Below are 15431 nucleotides of genomic sequence, written 5' to 3'. Positions count from 1 at the left end.
CGCCGTGCCGCCAGGAAACTGGAATTATTATTATTATTATTCATTCATTTTCTACCATTTTTCCTCACAAAGGAAAGGACTGGTCGCCAGCCAATCACAGGGCACATATAGACAAACAACCATTCACACTCACATTCATACCTATGGACAATTTGGAGTCGCTAATTAACCTAGCATGTTTTTGGAATGTGGGAGGAAACCGGAGTACCCGGAGAAAACCCTCGCATGCACGGGGAGAACATGCAAACTCCACACAGAGATGGCCAAAGGTGGAATCGAACCCAGAGCTTAGCGATTAATCATGATTAATTTTTTAAATTTTTTTAATCGTGATTAATCTGATTAACAATTTAACCATTTGACAGCCCTCTTATTTTTATATAGAAAAATGATCAAACCATAACACCAAACAGAACCAAATCGTGAAGTTTGTGTATCGTTACACCATTAATATATATCAATCCATCCATTTTCTATGCAACTTATCCTCACTAGAGTCACGGGTACACCCTGGACTGGTTGCCAGCCAATCACAGGGCACATTTAGATAAACGACGATTAACACTCACGTTCGTACCTATGGACAATTTACACACAAATGTTAAATTCAGAAGAGTTCCCCCAAGCGGATGCTGTCTTTATATCCTCCAATGCATACATTGCAACATAGATGTACAGGGTGTTAAGTACAAAGAAACAACAGAAGAAATAAAAGCGGCTCGTCACATTAATAGGGACACCAGTACAACAGGATGCAGTACATTGCTTTTGTCCTAGAGTAAAAAAAAACATTTATATATAATACGTTTTTTTTTTTTGCAGAGTGATACAAGTTGACTCTTGCAGCTTGTGTGTTGTGACGTGTTTTTAAAAAAACGTTACTTTTGTTATTGTTATTATAATAATTATTATAATAATTACCTGTTATTGTGTTCACCTTTTATCCAAACAAATGAATAGCAATTACCACTTTAAAATGATGCATTTGTTTACCCCTTAATGCAATCGCAATAACAGTGGTAGCAAAAGTGACCATCACGGGTCAACAGTCTCGCACTGAACGTAAATTACACTAATTGTATCATGATATACAGGATATTTATATACAGTTGGTCTTTTTAAATATATCAAGCATCTAGCTGGGCAAAAAAAAACTATATTTCATATCAAAATAGAGTCGATTTAGACAAGTATTTCCAAACAAATGGCAGAATTTACTACTCACTACTTTCAGTGATAGATTCCTTTTCCTTCCAACACATAAATATTTATTTGCACAAATAAAAAAAAAATTCAGAATAAGAAAAGCTTCTTTCGTGCCTGATGGATGGAGAGTGTTCTACAAAGGAGAATTAGGGCCAAAACGAGGGCGGGGGGGGGGGGGGGGGCACAATTAATTTTTGTCTTAAGTATTTAAAAGGGAACTGCACTTTTTGTGGTGCATCATTGTGCGAAACATGAACACATTTCTTTCCCTTTTCTGTGCATTATGAAGCCAGTTAATATGAGCTAGCTAACAATGCATGTCATTGGGACACACCTAGTTTGACATTACGACGATATTCCCATTTTGTTTCGTTTGTTTTGTGTGTGACCCTAACACTCCTTTTGTAGCGTTTTGGTGTGAAATTGGATATGATTTATTTCAGTGTATCCGTAGATGCGCATACACACACACACACACACACACACACACACACACACACACAATGTGCTGCAGTAAATGCTGCTGATGTTGTAATGAAGAATGATCGCCATTGAAAAAAATGAGTCTAACAAGTAAAAAAAAACACTACCGACGTTATATACTGAGTCATTCAAAATGTCCACATTTGCAGAGTCAGCACATTGTTCACCTCAGCGAGTGAGTCCAGTAGACGTCCACATCTCGTACTGCCTCATAAGCTCAAAAAACAGAAACGGATGTTGAGCGAGGAGTCCATATCGAGTGATGTTTGTAAAATCACCTTGGAGGATGAAGACGTGAATCTTCCTCAATGTCCTCCAACATCTTGCAATAAATGTGTTTGCACTGTATTGTCACCTTCTGGTTACAAAAAAAAAAAAGTACTTGAAAGTGAAGGCATGGTGTTGAGTTTGTGAACCTTTTTGTTGTTGATGTCGTGATCAAGCACAGGTCATCTCCTAGCGTGGAGCCTGTGGAGGAAGAACAAGAAGATACAGACGAGTGAGCATCCTAACCTTGAAAGGGGATGTCTACTACTGCTTGATAGTTTGGTAATGGTAATGGTTTTATTTCATTTGAACATGCATCAGATTACAAGTGAATGCATCACATAATCAGTTCACAGTTCCACATGTCCAAAAGGAGTAGGAAGAAGCAAAGCTTATTAAATCCTACCCCTCCATCTGGTACTTTTACTTTCACTTCCTGTTTTCCTAATAAATTTTTGTATTGTTTTTTTAAATTTATTTTATTAATTTTCATTTTATTAATTTTTATTTTATACATTTTTATTTTATACATTTTTATTTTATACATTTTTATTAATTTAATTTTTATAAATTTTTATTAATTTAATTCAATTTTTTTGTCACGTAGCAAAGTATGAGGTGATATGAGCATCCAATGACATAATGGGTACCATAGTAAGTGTCAATATAGTGATATATATAGCACATCATGACTGGTTCAAGACTCTTCATCCTTGTATTTAGCAAACATCAACTGCTTGTATTGTTTCTTGAATTGGCTCATCGTTGTGCATTGTTTGACTTCCTTACTCAATCCATTCCATAGTTTGATTCCACATACTGAAATGCTATGGCTTTTTAACGTAGTCCTAGCATAGAAGTGTTTCAAATGTAGTTCTTCCCTGAGATCATATTTCTCCTCTCTAATTAATTCATTCATTTAATTATTTAATTATGAATTAATTAATTCATTCTGCTGATTGAGTTCACTGTATACAACAAGCAAACCAGTAGTTGTTGTGGTACATTTTAAAGTGCATGCAGAGGTAGATTAGCGTAACTCATTTAATTCCAGTCAAAAGCCGTCCCTTTTGGTACGGGCCACTTTCAATGATTTTGACTGGCACATGGGCTTCATTCTTTAGCCAAAATGTCTAAACAACGATGCCACAACATAAACAATGCATGCTGGATGCTGACTGCTAATGATACTTCAAATCTATTCCACTTCCTGTGAAGTTAATTAAAAAAAAAAGATATGAGAGGGTTGACTATATCCACGGTTGTCAATTATTTCTGATGTGGGGCGGCATGGCGGTCTAGTGGTTAGCGCATGAATGTGAATATATAATATAAAATATAATATATGAATGTGAGTGTGAATGGTTGTTCGTCTATATGTGCCCTGTGATTGGCTGGCCACCAGTCCAGGGTGTACCCCTCGCCTCTTGTCCGAAGACAGCTGGGATAGGCTCCAGGGTACAGGCTACAGGCTTGCACGGTGGGCGAGTGGTTAGTGCACAGGCCTCACAGCGAGGAGACCCGAGTTCGATTCCACCCTCGGCCATCTTTGTGTGGAGTTTATGCGTGGGTTTTCTCCGGGTACTCCGGTTTCCTCCCACATTCCAAAAACATGCTAGGTTAATTGGCAACTCCAAATTGTCCATAGGTATGAATGTGAGTGTGAATGGTTGTTTGTCTCTATGTGCCCTGTGATTGGCTGGCTGGCCAAGTGAACTGGTGAATTTCTGATGTGACGCTAATTAGAGACCCCATGGGTTATTTGTTTTTGTAGACCGCTATAGGACGACTTAAGTTCATTCCACAAAGGATGTGCTTCAGTGGTCAGCTAATAACTTCATTTAGCCAATCAAGAACGTCATCTCAATGATAATAGAACTCTGTCATGTAATATAGATAAATCTATAAACGGCTGACGAGTGTGACGTTCTGGATCGCCGTCTATAAATCATCACGACATCTAAAAATGTGTTGGCAAATCCATGTAGAATGATACAAATTCCCAGTGCTGGTAAAATACATATTTATGGTGCCCCCGGCTTCCCTTCTCTTTGTGTGTGTCCTTGGTAATTGTGCCTGATTCAGTTTTGTTTTCTCAGCACAAGAAAGGCCAATCAATCTTCAGAGGCAGCCACACACATTCTAATAGCCTCTGGATTTGCCCAAAATAATCTAAAAACTTCACAGACACACACAACACTAAATGTCTAATGTGTTTTTTTTTATGTAAAGCTTCCAGCAAAGTCAAGCTGAGTGAGTATAGAGACTATTTCGATATGACTTTCAGTTATATGATGAATTATGTGTCTGGGAGGAATGTGAGATGGACGATGAGAACAGTGGAACCTGTTGACGGTCGTTGGACTGGCTGATTTACGTACGTCGACATCAGCATTTGTTGACATTCATTCATTCATTCATTTTCTACCGCTTATCCCAGCTGTCTTCAGGCGAGAGGCGGGGTACACCCTGGACTGGTGGCCAGCCAATCACAGGGCACATATAGACAAACAACCATTCACACTCACATTCATACCTATGGACAATTTGGAGTCGCCAATTAACCTAGCATGTTTTTGGAATGTGGGAGGAAACCGGAGTCCCACAAACTCCACACAGAGATGGCCGAGGGTGGAATTGAACTCGGGTCTCCTAGCTGTGAGGCCTGCGCGCTAACCACTCGGCAGCTGTGCAACCCTGGACTGGTCGCCAGCCAATCACAGGGCACATATAGACAAACAACTGCATTTGTTGACATAACATCAACTAATGATTACTTAGCACATCTACTTGGAACCAGTGGCGGGGTAAGGGTCCTTCGGGGCTCAAAGCAAGAAATTCATGGGGCCCGTGTGAACAATAAACAGACCTTGTGGCTGATTGACGCGCTGAAGGCAGATATAATCGTGTAGAAGGCCCCCTGTTGACTTGGGGGAACCAGTCTTTCAGTCTTTAGGAGGACCCCCCATTGTTGTTGTTTCGTTGACTTGGTGAAGCCGGTCTTTCAGTCTTTAGGAGGACCCCTATTGTCGTTGTTTTGTTGACTTGGGGAAGCCAGTCTCTCAGTCTTTAGGAGGACCCCCCCATTGTCGTTGTTTTGTTGACTTGGGGAAGCCAGTCTCTCAGTCTTTAGGAGGACCCCCCCATTGTCGTTGTTTTGTTGACTTGGGGAAGCCAGTTTCTCAGTCTTTAGGAGGACTCCCCCCAATGTCGTTGTTTCGTCGACTTGGGGCAGCCAGTCTTTCAGTCTTTAGGAGGACCCGCCCATTATCATTGTTTCGTTGACTGAGAGACCGGCTGCCCCAAGTCATGGAAACAACGACGACTTGGGGCAGCCAGTCTCTCAGTCTTTAGGAGGACCCCCCCATTGTCGTTGTTTCGTTGACTTGGGGCAGCCAGTCTCTCAGTCTTCAGGAGACCCCCCCATTGTCGTTGTTTCGTTGACTTGGGGCAGCCAGTCTCTCAGTCTTTAGGAGGACCCCCCATTGTCGTTGTTTCGTTGACTTGGGGCAGCCAGTCTCTCAGTCTTCAGGAGACCCCCCCATTGTCGTTGTTTCGTTGACTTGGGGCAGCCAGTCTCTCGATCTTCAGGAGACCCCCCCATTTTCGTTGTTTCGTTGACTTGGGGCAGCCAGTCTCTCGATCTTTAGGATGATCCCCCCATTGTCGTTGTTTCGTTGACTTGACTTGGGGCAGCCAGTCTCTCAGTCTTCAGGAAGACACCCCCATTGTCGTTGTTTCGTTGATTTGGGGCAGCCAGTCTTTCGGTCTTTAGGAGGACCCCCATTGTAATTTTTTCGTTGACTTGGGGCAGCTAGACTTTCAGTCTTTAGGAGGACCCTCCATTGTTGTTGTTTTGTTGACTAGGGGCAGCCAGTCTCTCAGTCTTTAGGAAGACCCCCGCCCCCCATTGTTGTTGTTTCGTTGAATTGGGGCAGCCAGTCTCTCAGTCTTTAGGAAGACCCCCCCCCCCCATTGTTGTTGTTTCGGTGACTTGTCGTTGTTTCGTTGACTTGGGGCAGCCAGTCTCTCAGTCTTTCGGAGGTTCCCCGAAGGGGGCCCCTCCTAAAAGCTGAGGCTCCCCCTAGGGGGGCCCCTCCTAAAAGCTGAGGCCCCACTCAAATGCCCGGTTTGTCTGCTTGTAACTTTGCATGGTTCAATGTTGTCTAACTTGATAGTCGTTATATTGCTGTTGTTTCACGCTGTTTATCCATAATGATGAAATTATAATTCTACAGCACATCCTGACATAATCTGACAGATTTTCCGTACAAACATTCACCTTATTGCCCCAAAAGCTGTCAACCATTTATGCTGATGTCGACTTGTCCACTTTTTAGTAATAAAACCTTGACGTAACGCATAGACGTGTTGTTGACATACACTGGTTTTCACTGTTTACACTTGATGAATAAATGATAATAAAAAATAACTTACTATATAGTTTTGGTGTTCTGCCGCAGCGTCCTACGATGGCTCCTTGGGCAAAGGCTACAAAAGACAAACAGTAGAGAAAGCTTTTATTGAATGTTTTCTTCAACATATTGGCCTTTTTCTGCCTTTAAAAAGGACAATGTCATCCGAGGTAGCAAGATGAAGGTTACTAAGTAGTACTTATCTTTACAAGAACATGCTTTTTTTTCTTCCCCTTGACAAGTGGTAAAAAAGCAGCTTCCTTGTCGTCTTAATGTTGGTGAATGAGCCACTTTTGTGTAGATAATGGCTCTGCTAATCATAATCAGGAAGCTAATGGGGTGTTCAGGAAATCAGACGAGCTGCAGCATTGACAGTCCGCTGCTTCCCCAATGCTTGGGTTGTCTAGCGGGGAATCAGACACGTGTTGTCGCCCTTACGATCCGTCACTCGGACCGTCTATGGCAGGGGTCTCAAACTCAATTTACTTGGGGGCCACTGGAGCTAGGGTCTAGGCGAGACTGGGCCGCACATCAGGTTTTCCCCAAAAAACGCATTTATTAAAAACAGAAAAATGAATAAACTTTGCTTTGGTTTCGATTTTCTACAATAAAAGCTCTGATAAAACATTCCACTGTTCTCAAATATCTTACTTTTTTTTTTTTTACTAATTTTTTTGCACAAAATAAGATGAAAAATAAATAAACAAATCAATCAATCAGTAATAAATAAATAAATATAATAATAACAATAAAACGGCAAATAATAAAAACTTAAGAAACCACATATAGTTGGTGGGTAGACAAATTATTTTTTTCAGATTAAAATGAACAAAGCATTATTAGAGCCCTGTAGACATGACAAAACACGACTATAGTCACATTTATACTTTTTTTATTTACAACATATTGCGCAACTGCAGGGTCTTGAGACACATGCTAACTCGCAAACTAGAGAGCTAGCGACCTAAATGGCAGCCTTCAAGTTATTTCCTTTAAACTTAAATTGCCAAAAACTTACCACTTCCACACTGATAGGGAGGATAACTATTAACAGTTATTTAACCTTTAACATGAACATTAATCAAATGTAATAATTTTTTCTGGGTACATGATACCATACAGCATGCGGGCCGACTAACATTAAACTTTCATATCAAACTACTGTCCTGCGGGCCACATTTGGCCCGGGGCTGTGTGTTTGAGACCCCTGGTCTATGGCGACGAACGCCTGGCTGCTGACGGAATTCAGTCTTCTTAAGAGCCATTGATCTATCACACCTCTCTGGCGGCGTGTCATCTAAATGCTAAGTACTTCCACCGCATCTTTAAATCAAAACAAGGAAAAGAAATGAGGTCCGCCCAAAGGGATGCGGGCCGTCGAGGCCACAATGGAATCTTGCAAAGCAAACCTCGGCTTTATTATTACATTCATTTCCGAGGAGGACATGCTTGGAAAAACAAAAGCTGAGCAAGAAAATCAAACATGATAAGGTTTCGGGACCTTGATCTCCCTTATCCTGTGCATCAGGGGTCTCAAACACGCGGCCCGCTGGCCAAATGTGGCCCGCAGGACATTAGTTTGAGGCCCCCGCCTTGATATGAAAGTTTAATGTTAGTGCGGCCCGCGCAAGTTTGATATGGATGCTGTATGGTATCATGTACCCAGAAAAAATTATTACGTTTGATTAATGTTCATGTTAAAGGTTAGTTATCCTCCCTATACGTGTGGAAGTGGTAAGTTTTTGGCCATTTAAGTTTAAAGGAAATAACTTGAAGGCTACCGTTTAGGTCGCTAGCTCTCTAGTTTGCGAGTTAGCATGTGTCTCAAGACCCTGCAGTTGCGCAATATGTTGTAAATAAAAAGACTATAAATGTGACTATAGTCGTGTTTTGTCATGTCTACAGGGCTCTAATAATGCTTTGTTCATTTTAATCTGAAAAAAATTATTTGTCTACCCACCAACTATATGTGGTTTCTTAAGTTTTTTATTTTTATTTGCCGTTTTATTATTATTATTATATTTATTTATTACTGATTGATTGATTTTCTTTATTCTTGATTTGTTTATTTATTTGTCATCGGAGTTGGGCAATATGCACTAAAACTAATATCCCGATATATTCAGATATCAATATATGATATATATCTCGATTTTTAGTCTTTACTTAAAACAAAAATCTGAAACAAAATCACAGCCAGCCTGAAACGGATTCTGTTGGGCTTCGGCGGTTCTGCTAGTCTGACAATAGAAGGTCTGAAGCCTTGGCTATCGACCGATACTCCTTGAAGTAGTCTCAGAGTGCTGAATCAGCAGAAGAGGGCACCACTATGAAGTGGTCCCACTCATTAAAAGGCTAACAAGGTGAGCGTGGCCCCATAGGACGAGCGCACAACCGTAGCTCATGGCCCATGGCTGCTAACGAGAGACGGGAATTCAAGGACGTGGAAGACATATTTATTTCTAGGGGAGTGCAATGGTAAGCACTTTTTGCAGTGTGATGCAACAGACCTCCCCTCTGGAACTGGACGTGCCCCAAATTGTAACATGACTTGTAAACACGGCGCGGCGTTAATAGATGATAATGCCTTGCAGTTCAAATGAGGTGTGTTGATAGGAACTTTCACAGGGCTCAAAAACAAAGATATTGAATTACATGCAGACGAACGAGTACAACGTTCTGGAATGGCCGCCTCAGTCCCCAGACCTGAATATTATTGATGATATTATTGTGATTTAAAGTGGGCTGTCCGTGCTCGGAAACCCAAGTATTACTCATTCATTTTGTACTGCTTATCCTCATGAGGGTCGCGGAGGTTGCTGGAGCCTATCCCAGCTGTCTTCAGGCGAGAGGCGGGGTACACCCTGGACTGGTCACCAGCCAGCCAATCACAGGGCACATATAGACAAACAACCATTCACACTCACATTCATACCTATGGATAATTTGGAGTCGCCAATTAACCTAGCATGTTTTTGGAATGTGGGAGGAAACCGGAGTACCCGGAGAAAACCCACGCATGCACGGGGAGAACATGCAAACTCCACACAGAGATGTCCGAGGGTGGAATTGAACTCGGGTCTCCTAGCTGTGAGACCCTTGTGCTAACCACTTGTCCGCCGAGCAGTCTTACACATTTATTTTTTTGGATAAATTTGTTATGTAAGTCATAAAAATAACAAAATAGTCATATTCTCACATATAATAACTTAATAATTTATTTTGTTAATATGCAGGTAGATGACTATAATTTAGGATTGTTCATTTTAATTTTGGAATGTGGGAGGAAACCGGAGTACCCGGAGAAAACCCACACATGCACAGGGAGAACATGCAAACTCCACACAGAGATGGCCGAGGGTGGGTGGAATTGAACTTGGGTCTCCTAGCTGTGAGGCCTGCATGCTAACTCCAAGTATTACTGAAAACAACAAACTTCAAAGCTTATTAAATCCTACCCCTCCATCTGGTACTTTTACAATCAGTAACTGTTACATTTGATCACTTCCTGCTTTCCTAATATAGTTTAAGGTTTTCTTAATTTGTATTTTTTATTTTTATTTTTTTGTCCTGTACCGAAGTACGAGGTGATATGACCATACAATGACCATTGACCATACAATATGTGTAAATAAATCATTAAAACAACATTTTGAGGTGTCATAAAAGCCAAAAAAATGTGTCAACATGAAAGTTACGCTTTAACTTTTTTTAAATTTTTTTGTACTTTTTTATTTTAATTTTATTTTTTGTCACGTACCAAAGTAGGAGGTGATATGACCATCCAATGACATAATGGTTACCATAGTAACTGTCAATATAGTGATATATATACGTATATAGCACATCATGACTGGTTCAAGTATTTTACAAACTACTTGACCAAAACAGACATTACGTCATCTTGGAAGGCAAGTTCTAACAATAAAAACAAAAAAATAAGAACAGGCTGAATAGGTGTAAGATATGCTAACACAATGGTTATTCAGCTACACAAAAAATAAACATAACCAGAAAAGGTATCCAGTGTTTATGTAACATATACAGTTTTTTCATTTATAAGTCGCTCTGGAGTATAAGTCGCAGGAACAGCCAACCTATGAAAAAAAAGTGCGACTTATAGTCGGGAAAATATGGTACATATATTAACTGCTGCATTATAAAGTGGACATAAAGTGGAGCTTGGTCAAAGTCAAGCTTGCCTGCACCAAAGAAAACATGACAAAGGAGAAAGTGTAGCATGTTTCAACCTTTTTTTCCCTCAACCGTGATAAAGAGTCAGTGTTGAAATGTGGCCTTTTGGCTCCAACAATTTCACACCAGATGAAGCGCCGGAGACAAGCTACAACACAAATGGTGGTTCGGGGCTGCTGATGACAGGGCTTAAAAAAAAAAAAAGAAGAGGAAAGTGCACTCCATCGCTTGGGAGCACATACATCCTCACTAGACACGCTAGCTCCAGGGAAAAAGGACAGAAAATAACAACAAAAATATGTAAATAAAGAGAAAAACTGAACATTTTGTCATAGTTGCTTTTTCTCAACACACGGTATCTATCACTGGATCTTATTTGAATTTATTTTCCACACGGCTACACACGCTGTCTTGCCGAGAATGACGAGCACGCCACAGCATCGTGCAAATGGATGAGAGGAAACCTGACAGCGTATTTTTCCTTTGTGTGTGATAAACAACAACAGAAGGCTTGGATATTGTTTACATATTATCCGATACCGGTGCCAGATCGCTACTTTTGAAATGATACTGGTGCTCGCATCAATCATTCATTCATTCATTTTCTACCGCTTTTCCTCACGAGGGTCGCGGGGGGTGCTGGAGCCTATCCCAGCTGTCTTCGGGCGAGAGGCGGGGTACACCCTGGACTGGTGGCCAGCCAATCACAGGGCACATATAGACAAACAACCATTCACACTCACATTCATACCTATGGACAATTTGGAGTCGCTAATTAACCTAGCATGTTTTTGGAATTGTGGGAGGAAACCGGAGTACCCGGAGAAAACCCACGCATGCACGGGGAGAACATGCAAACTCCACACAGAGATGGCCGAGGGTGGAATTGAACCCTGGTCTCCTAGCTGTGAGGTCTGTGCGCTCGCATCAATCAATAACAAAAAAAAAACAACATACAAATGTGATCTATTCAAGCATCCGATATTGTCGTGTCGTGATGGTGCTTAGATTCTGACTCCAAAAATAACTTGAGCTCATCATCACCATTGCTGATGTGAATGGAATCATTTGTGCGCTGCTGTTAAAATAACTCGCACAAAATGGAATAATTCCATCTGCAAATGAGACTGAAACTCGGCCGAGCAGAGCGTTCGGAGGACGCGATGCATAACATACATATCTAATATTGCAGGCCTGACTTTTTTCCTCCATTCATTGCATTTTAAATACATAAAAATTCTTCTAATGACTTCCGGTGCAAATCTTTTGAGAAAACTAACTGACCCACGGGACTGCTTTGATCGTGTCTCATTGATTTCAAACAATGGACTGAACTCATGAACCTCGATGTTGATTATTGGCCCTGCTAAACAGAGTTGAAATACAGCTGAATAGGTGCAGATTCTGGAAGAACTAGAAAGCCTTCTGAGCTGGTTATTGTGTGTAGCTGCTCTATAGGAGTCCACAACTCAATACTTCTTCTTTCTGTTTGGGCTTTTCTCCTCTGGACATGTACAAACCATCTCAGTCTGGCCGATATGACTTTATCCCTAACATGTAATGTCCTTCTGATGGATTGGTTCCTGATCCTATCCATCCTGGTCACTCCCAATGAGAACCTCGGCATCCTCATCTCTGTACTCCAACATGTACTGTGACTCTGGACATGTCCCAACCATCTCAGTCTGGCCTCTCTGACTTTATCTCTAACATGTAATGTCCTTCTGATGGATTCATTCCTGATCCTATCCATCCTGGTCACTCCCAATGAGAACCTCTGCATCCTCATCTCTGTACTCCAACATGTACTGTGACTTTGGACATGTCCCAACCATCTCAGTCTGGCCTCTCTGACTTTATCTCTAACATGTATTGTCCTTCTGATGGATTCATTCCTGATCCTATCCATCCTGGTCACTCCCAGTGAGAACCTCGGCATCCTCATCTCTGTACTCCAACATGTACTGTGACTCTGGACATGTCCCAACCATCTCAGTCTGGCCTCTCTGACTTTATCTCTAACATGTAATGTCCTTCTGATGGATTCATTCCTGATCCTATCCATCCTGGTCACTCCCAATGAGAACCTCAGCATCCTCATCTCTATACTCCAACATGTCCTGTGACTCTGGACATGTCCCAACCATCTCAGGCTGGCCTCTCTGACTTGATCTCTAACATGTAATGTCCTTCTGATGGATTCGTTCCTGATCCTATCCATCCTAGCCACTCCCAATGAGAACCTCAGCATCCTCATCTCTATACTCCAACATGTCCTGTGACTCTGGACATGTCCCAACCATCTCAGTCTGGCCTCTCTGACTTTATCTCCAAGGCCTATAACATGTAATAGCTCTATGATGTACTCGTTCCGGATCCTATCCATCCTAGTCACTCCCAATGAGAACCTCAGCATCCTCATCTCTATACTCCAACATGTCCTGTGACTCTGGACGTGCTCCAACCATCTCAGTCTGGCCTCTCTGACTTTATCTCTAACATGTAATGTCCTTCTGATGGATTTGTTCCTGATCCTATCCATCCTGGTCACTCCACTCCACTCCACTCCACAACTCCATACAAAGGGCCGAAAAATGAGCATAATAGGTCCCCTTTAAGGGCTATATAAATAAACTTGACTTCAACGCTAGCACGTCGCAGTAGCTGCTGGTTAGCTATATACAACATTGCTTGTACTGTACAGTTAATAAAGGTTGTATGCTGGCAACAGACTGGATTTGAAACAGAATAGTTCTATTTCGGTTATTTCCATTAATAGATTTGTTGTGAACATTTTATCAAAGTCAATCAGCATCCTGGAAGGGCTTTGGTAAATTCTTCCAAATGAAAAGTCATTTATTAGCCTCCTTAGTGCATCACATAATGTGTTTAATCAAAGTGAGTGATACATTTCATTTGCTCACAAAAGCCGTAAATCATCTTCCAAGGAAGCTTGCGGACATTAATTCAAAGGCTGGCTGCACGTAACAGATGCCGGCGTGAATGAGGAACGTGCTCATTAACATCTTTCACAAGTCGACATTGTCCTCCCGAAGGCTGCCATGTCATTTGATGGGGTTCATTCCAGGATAGGCTCTTTATCAGACAGATGCTGACGCTCGTCATTTTGCTTTAACAGGCCCGTGTCCTAACACACCCGGCAGATAGCGTAGTGTAGTAACACACACATCCATTTGATTCCTTCTTCTTCTCGAAATTGGGATGCTTTATTACTGTCACTGTTAGTGTGTAACAGGAATTGACTCGATTTTCCACCTTGATTTTGGTGTGTAGATGCATTGGTATACCATATGATGGTCTCCCCCTCAACTCTAAATCCATGATTTGTCAATCATCTTTCCTCTCAAATATGTATCAATGTTGTTTTAATGTCAACATGTTAAGTTTGGTTTGGTTTAATTTCATGGAATTTAACTCGGGTCTCCTAGCTGTGAGGCCCGTGTGCTAACCACTTGTTCGCCGTGCAGTCTTACACATTTATTTTTTTGGTATAAATTTATTATTTCTCCTGGCACTCTGGTTTCCTCCCACGGCTTTCCTAATATACTTTAAGTTTTTTTTTCACGTAAAGGAAGTCTATCTATCTATCTATCTATCTATCTATCTATCTATCTATCTATCTATCTATCTATCATCCATCCATCTATCTTCCATCCATTTATCTATCTATCTATTTATCATCTATCATCTATCTTCCATCCATTTATCTATCTATCTATTTATCATCTATCATCTATCTTCCATCCATTTATCTATCTATCTATTTATCATCTATCATCCATCCATTTATCTACATATCTATCTACATATCTATCTACATATCTATCTACATATCTATCTACATATCTATCTATTTATCATCTGTCTATCATCTGTCTATCATCTGTCTATCAATCTTATCTGTCTATCTATCTATCTATCTATCTATCTATCTATCTATCTATCTATCTATCTATCTATCTATCTATCTATCTATCTATCTATCTATCTATCTATCTATCTATCTATCTATCTATCTATCTATCTATCTATCTATCTATCTTCCATCCATTTATCTATCTATCTATTTATCATCTATCATCTATCTTCCATCCATTTATCTATCTATCTATTTATCATCTATCTATCATCTGTCTATCATCTGTCTATCATCTGTCTATCTATCTTATCTATTTATCATCTGTCTATCATCTGTCTATCTATCTTATCTATTTATCATCTGTCTATCATCTGTCTATCTATCTTATCTATTTATCATCTGTCTATCATCTGTCTATCATCTGTCTATCATCTGTCTATCATCTGTCTATCTATCTATCTATCTATCTATCTATCTATCTATCTATCTATCTATCTATCATCAATCTATCTATCATCAATCTATCTATCATCAATCTATCTATCATCTATCTATCATCTATCTATCATCATCTATCTATCTATCATCTATCTATCATCATCTATCTATCTATCTATCATCATCTATCTATCATCTCTCATCTATCATCTATCTATCATAATCAGTTCACAGTTCCACATGTCCAAAAGGAGTAGGAAGAAGCAAAGCTTATTAAATCCTACCCCTCCATCTGGTACTTTTACAATTAGTAACTGTTACATTTATTCGCTTCCTGTAGTTTCACTACTTTGAAAATGTTGATTCAGCATGTTTTGCACTGAATGTCAATGTCAACCATTGTGATGGAAAATCAACAACAATCAAAACTGTTTCAATGTTATTCAGTGTTGATTTAAATAGCCTGCAATATATTAACATACTTGGATTGGTTTTAGCATCTGTAATGCCCCCCCCCCCCCCATACTCAAATTCCTTCTTGTAGACGG

General features: G+C 40.4%; 1 protein-coding gene across 1 annotated transcript in view; it reads right to left on the bottom strand.

The window, feature by feature from the left end:
• Positions 1–550: 550 nt before the first annotated feature.
• Positions 551–15431, bottom strand: part of tafa5l (TAFA chemokine like family member 5, like) — a 42047-nt gene continuing 27166 nt past the window's right edge. The window contains exons 4-5 of the mRNA XM_058085613.2: positions 6394–6447; positions 551–2157 (exon numbers count right to left, since the gene is read on the bottom strand). Coding sequence (XP_057941596.1) covers positions 6424–6447 — 24 coding nt within the window. The 3' untranslated portion in view covers positions 551–2157; positions 6394–6423. The remainder of the gene's footprint in view (positions 2158–6393; positions 6448–15431) is intronic.

This window comes from Doryrhamphus excisus, linkage group LG17, assembly GCF_037039965.1.
Source record: "Doryrhamphus excisus strain RoL-2023G ecotype Guam linkage group LG17, RoL_Dexc_Guam_v1.1, whole genome shotgun sequence".
NCBI lineage: Eukaryota > Metazoa > Chordata > Actinopteri > Syngnathiformes > Syngnathidae > Doryrhamphus > Doryrhamphus excisus.
Note: the sequence above shows the minus strand (reverse complement) of the source record. Positions and strands in the feature narration are given on the sequence as shown.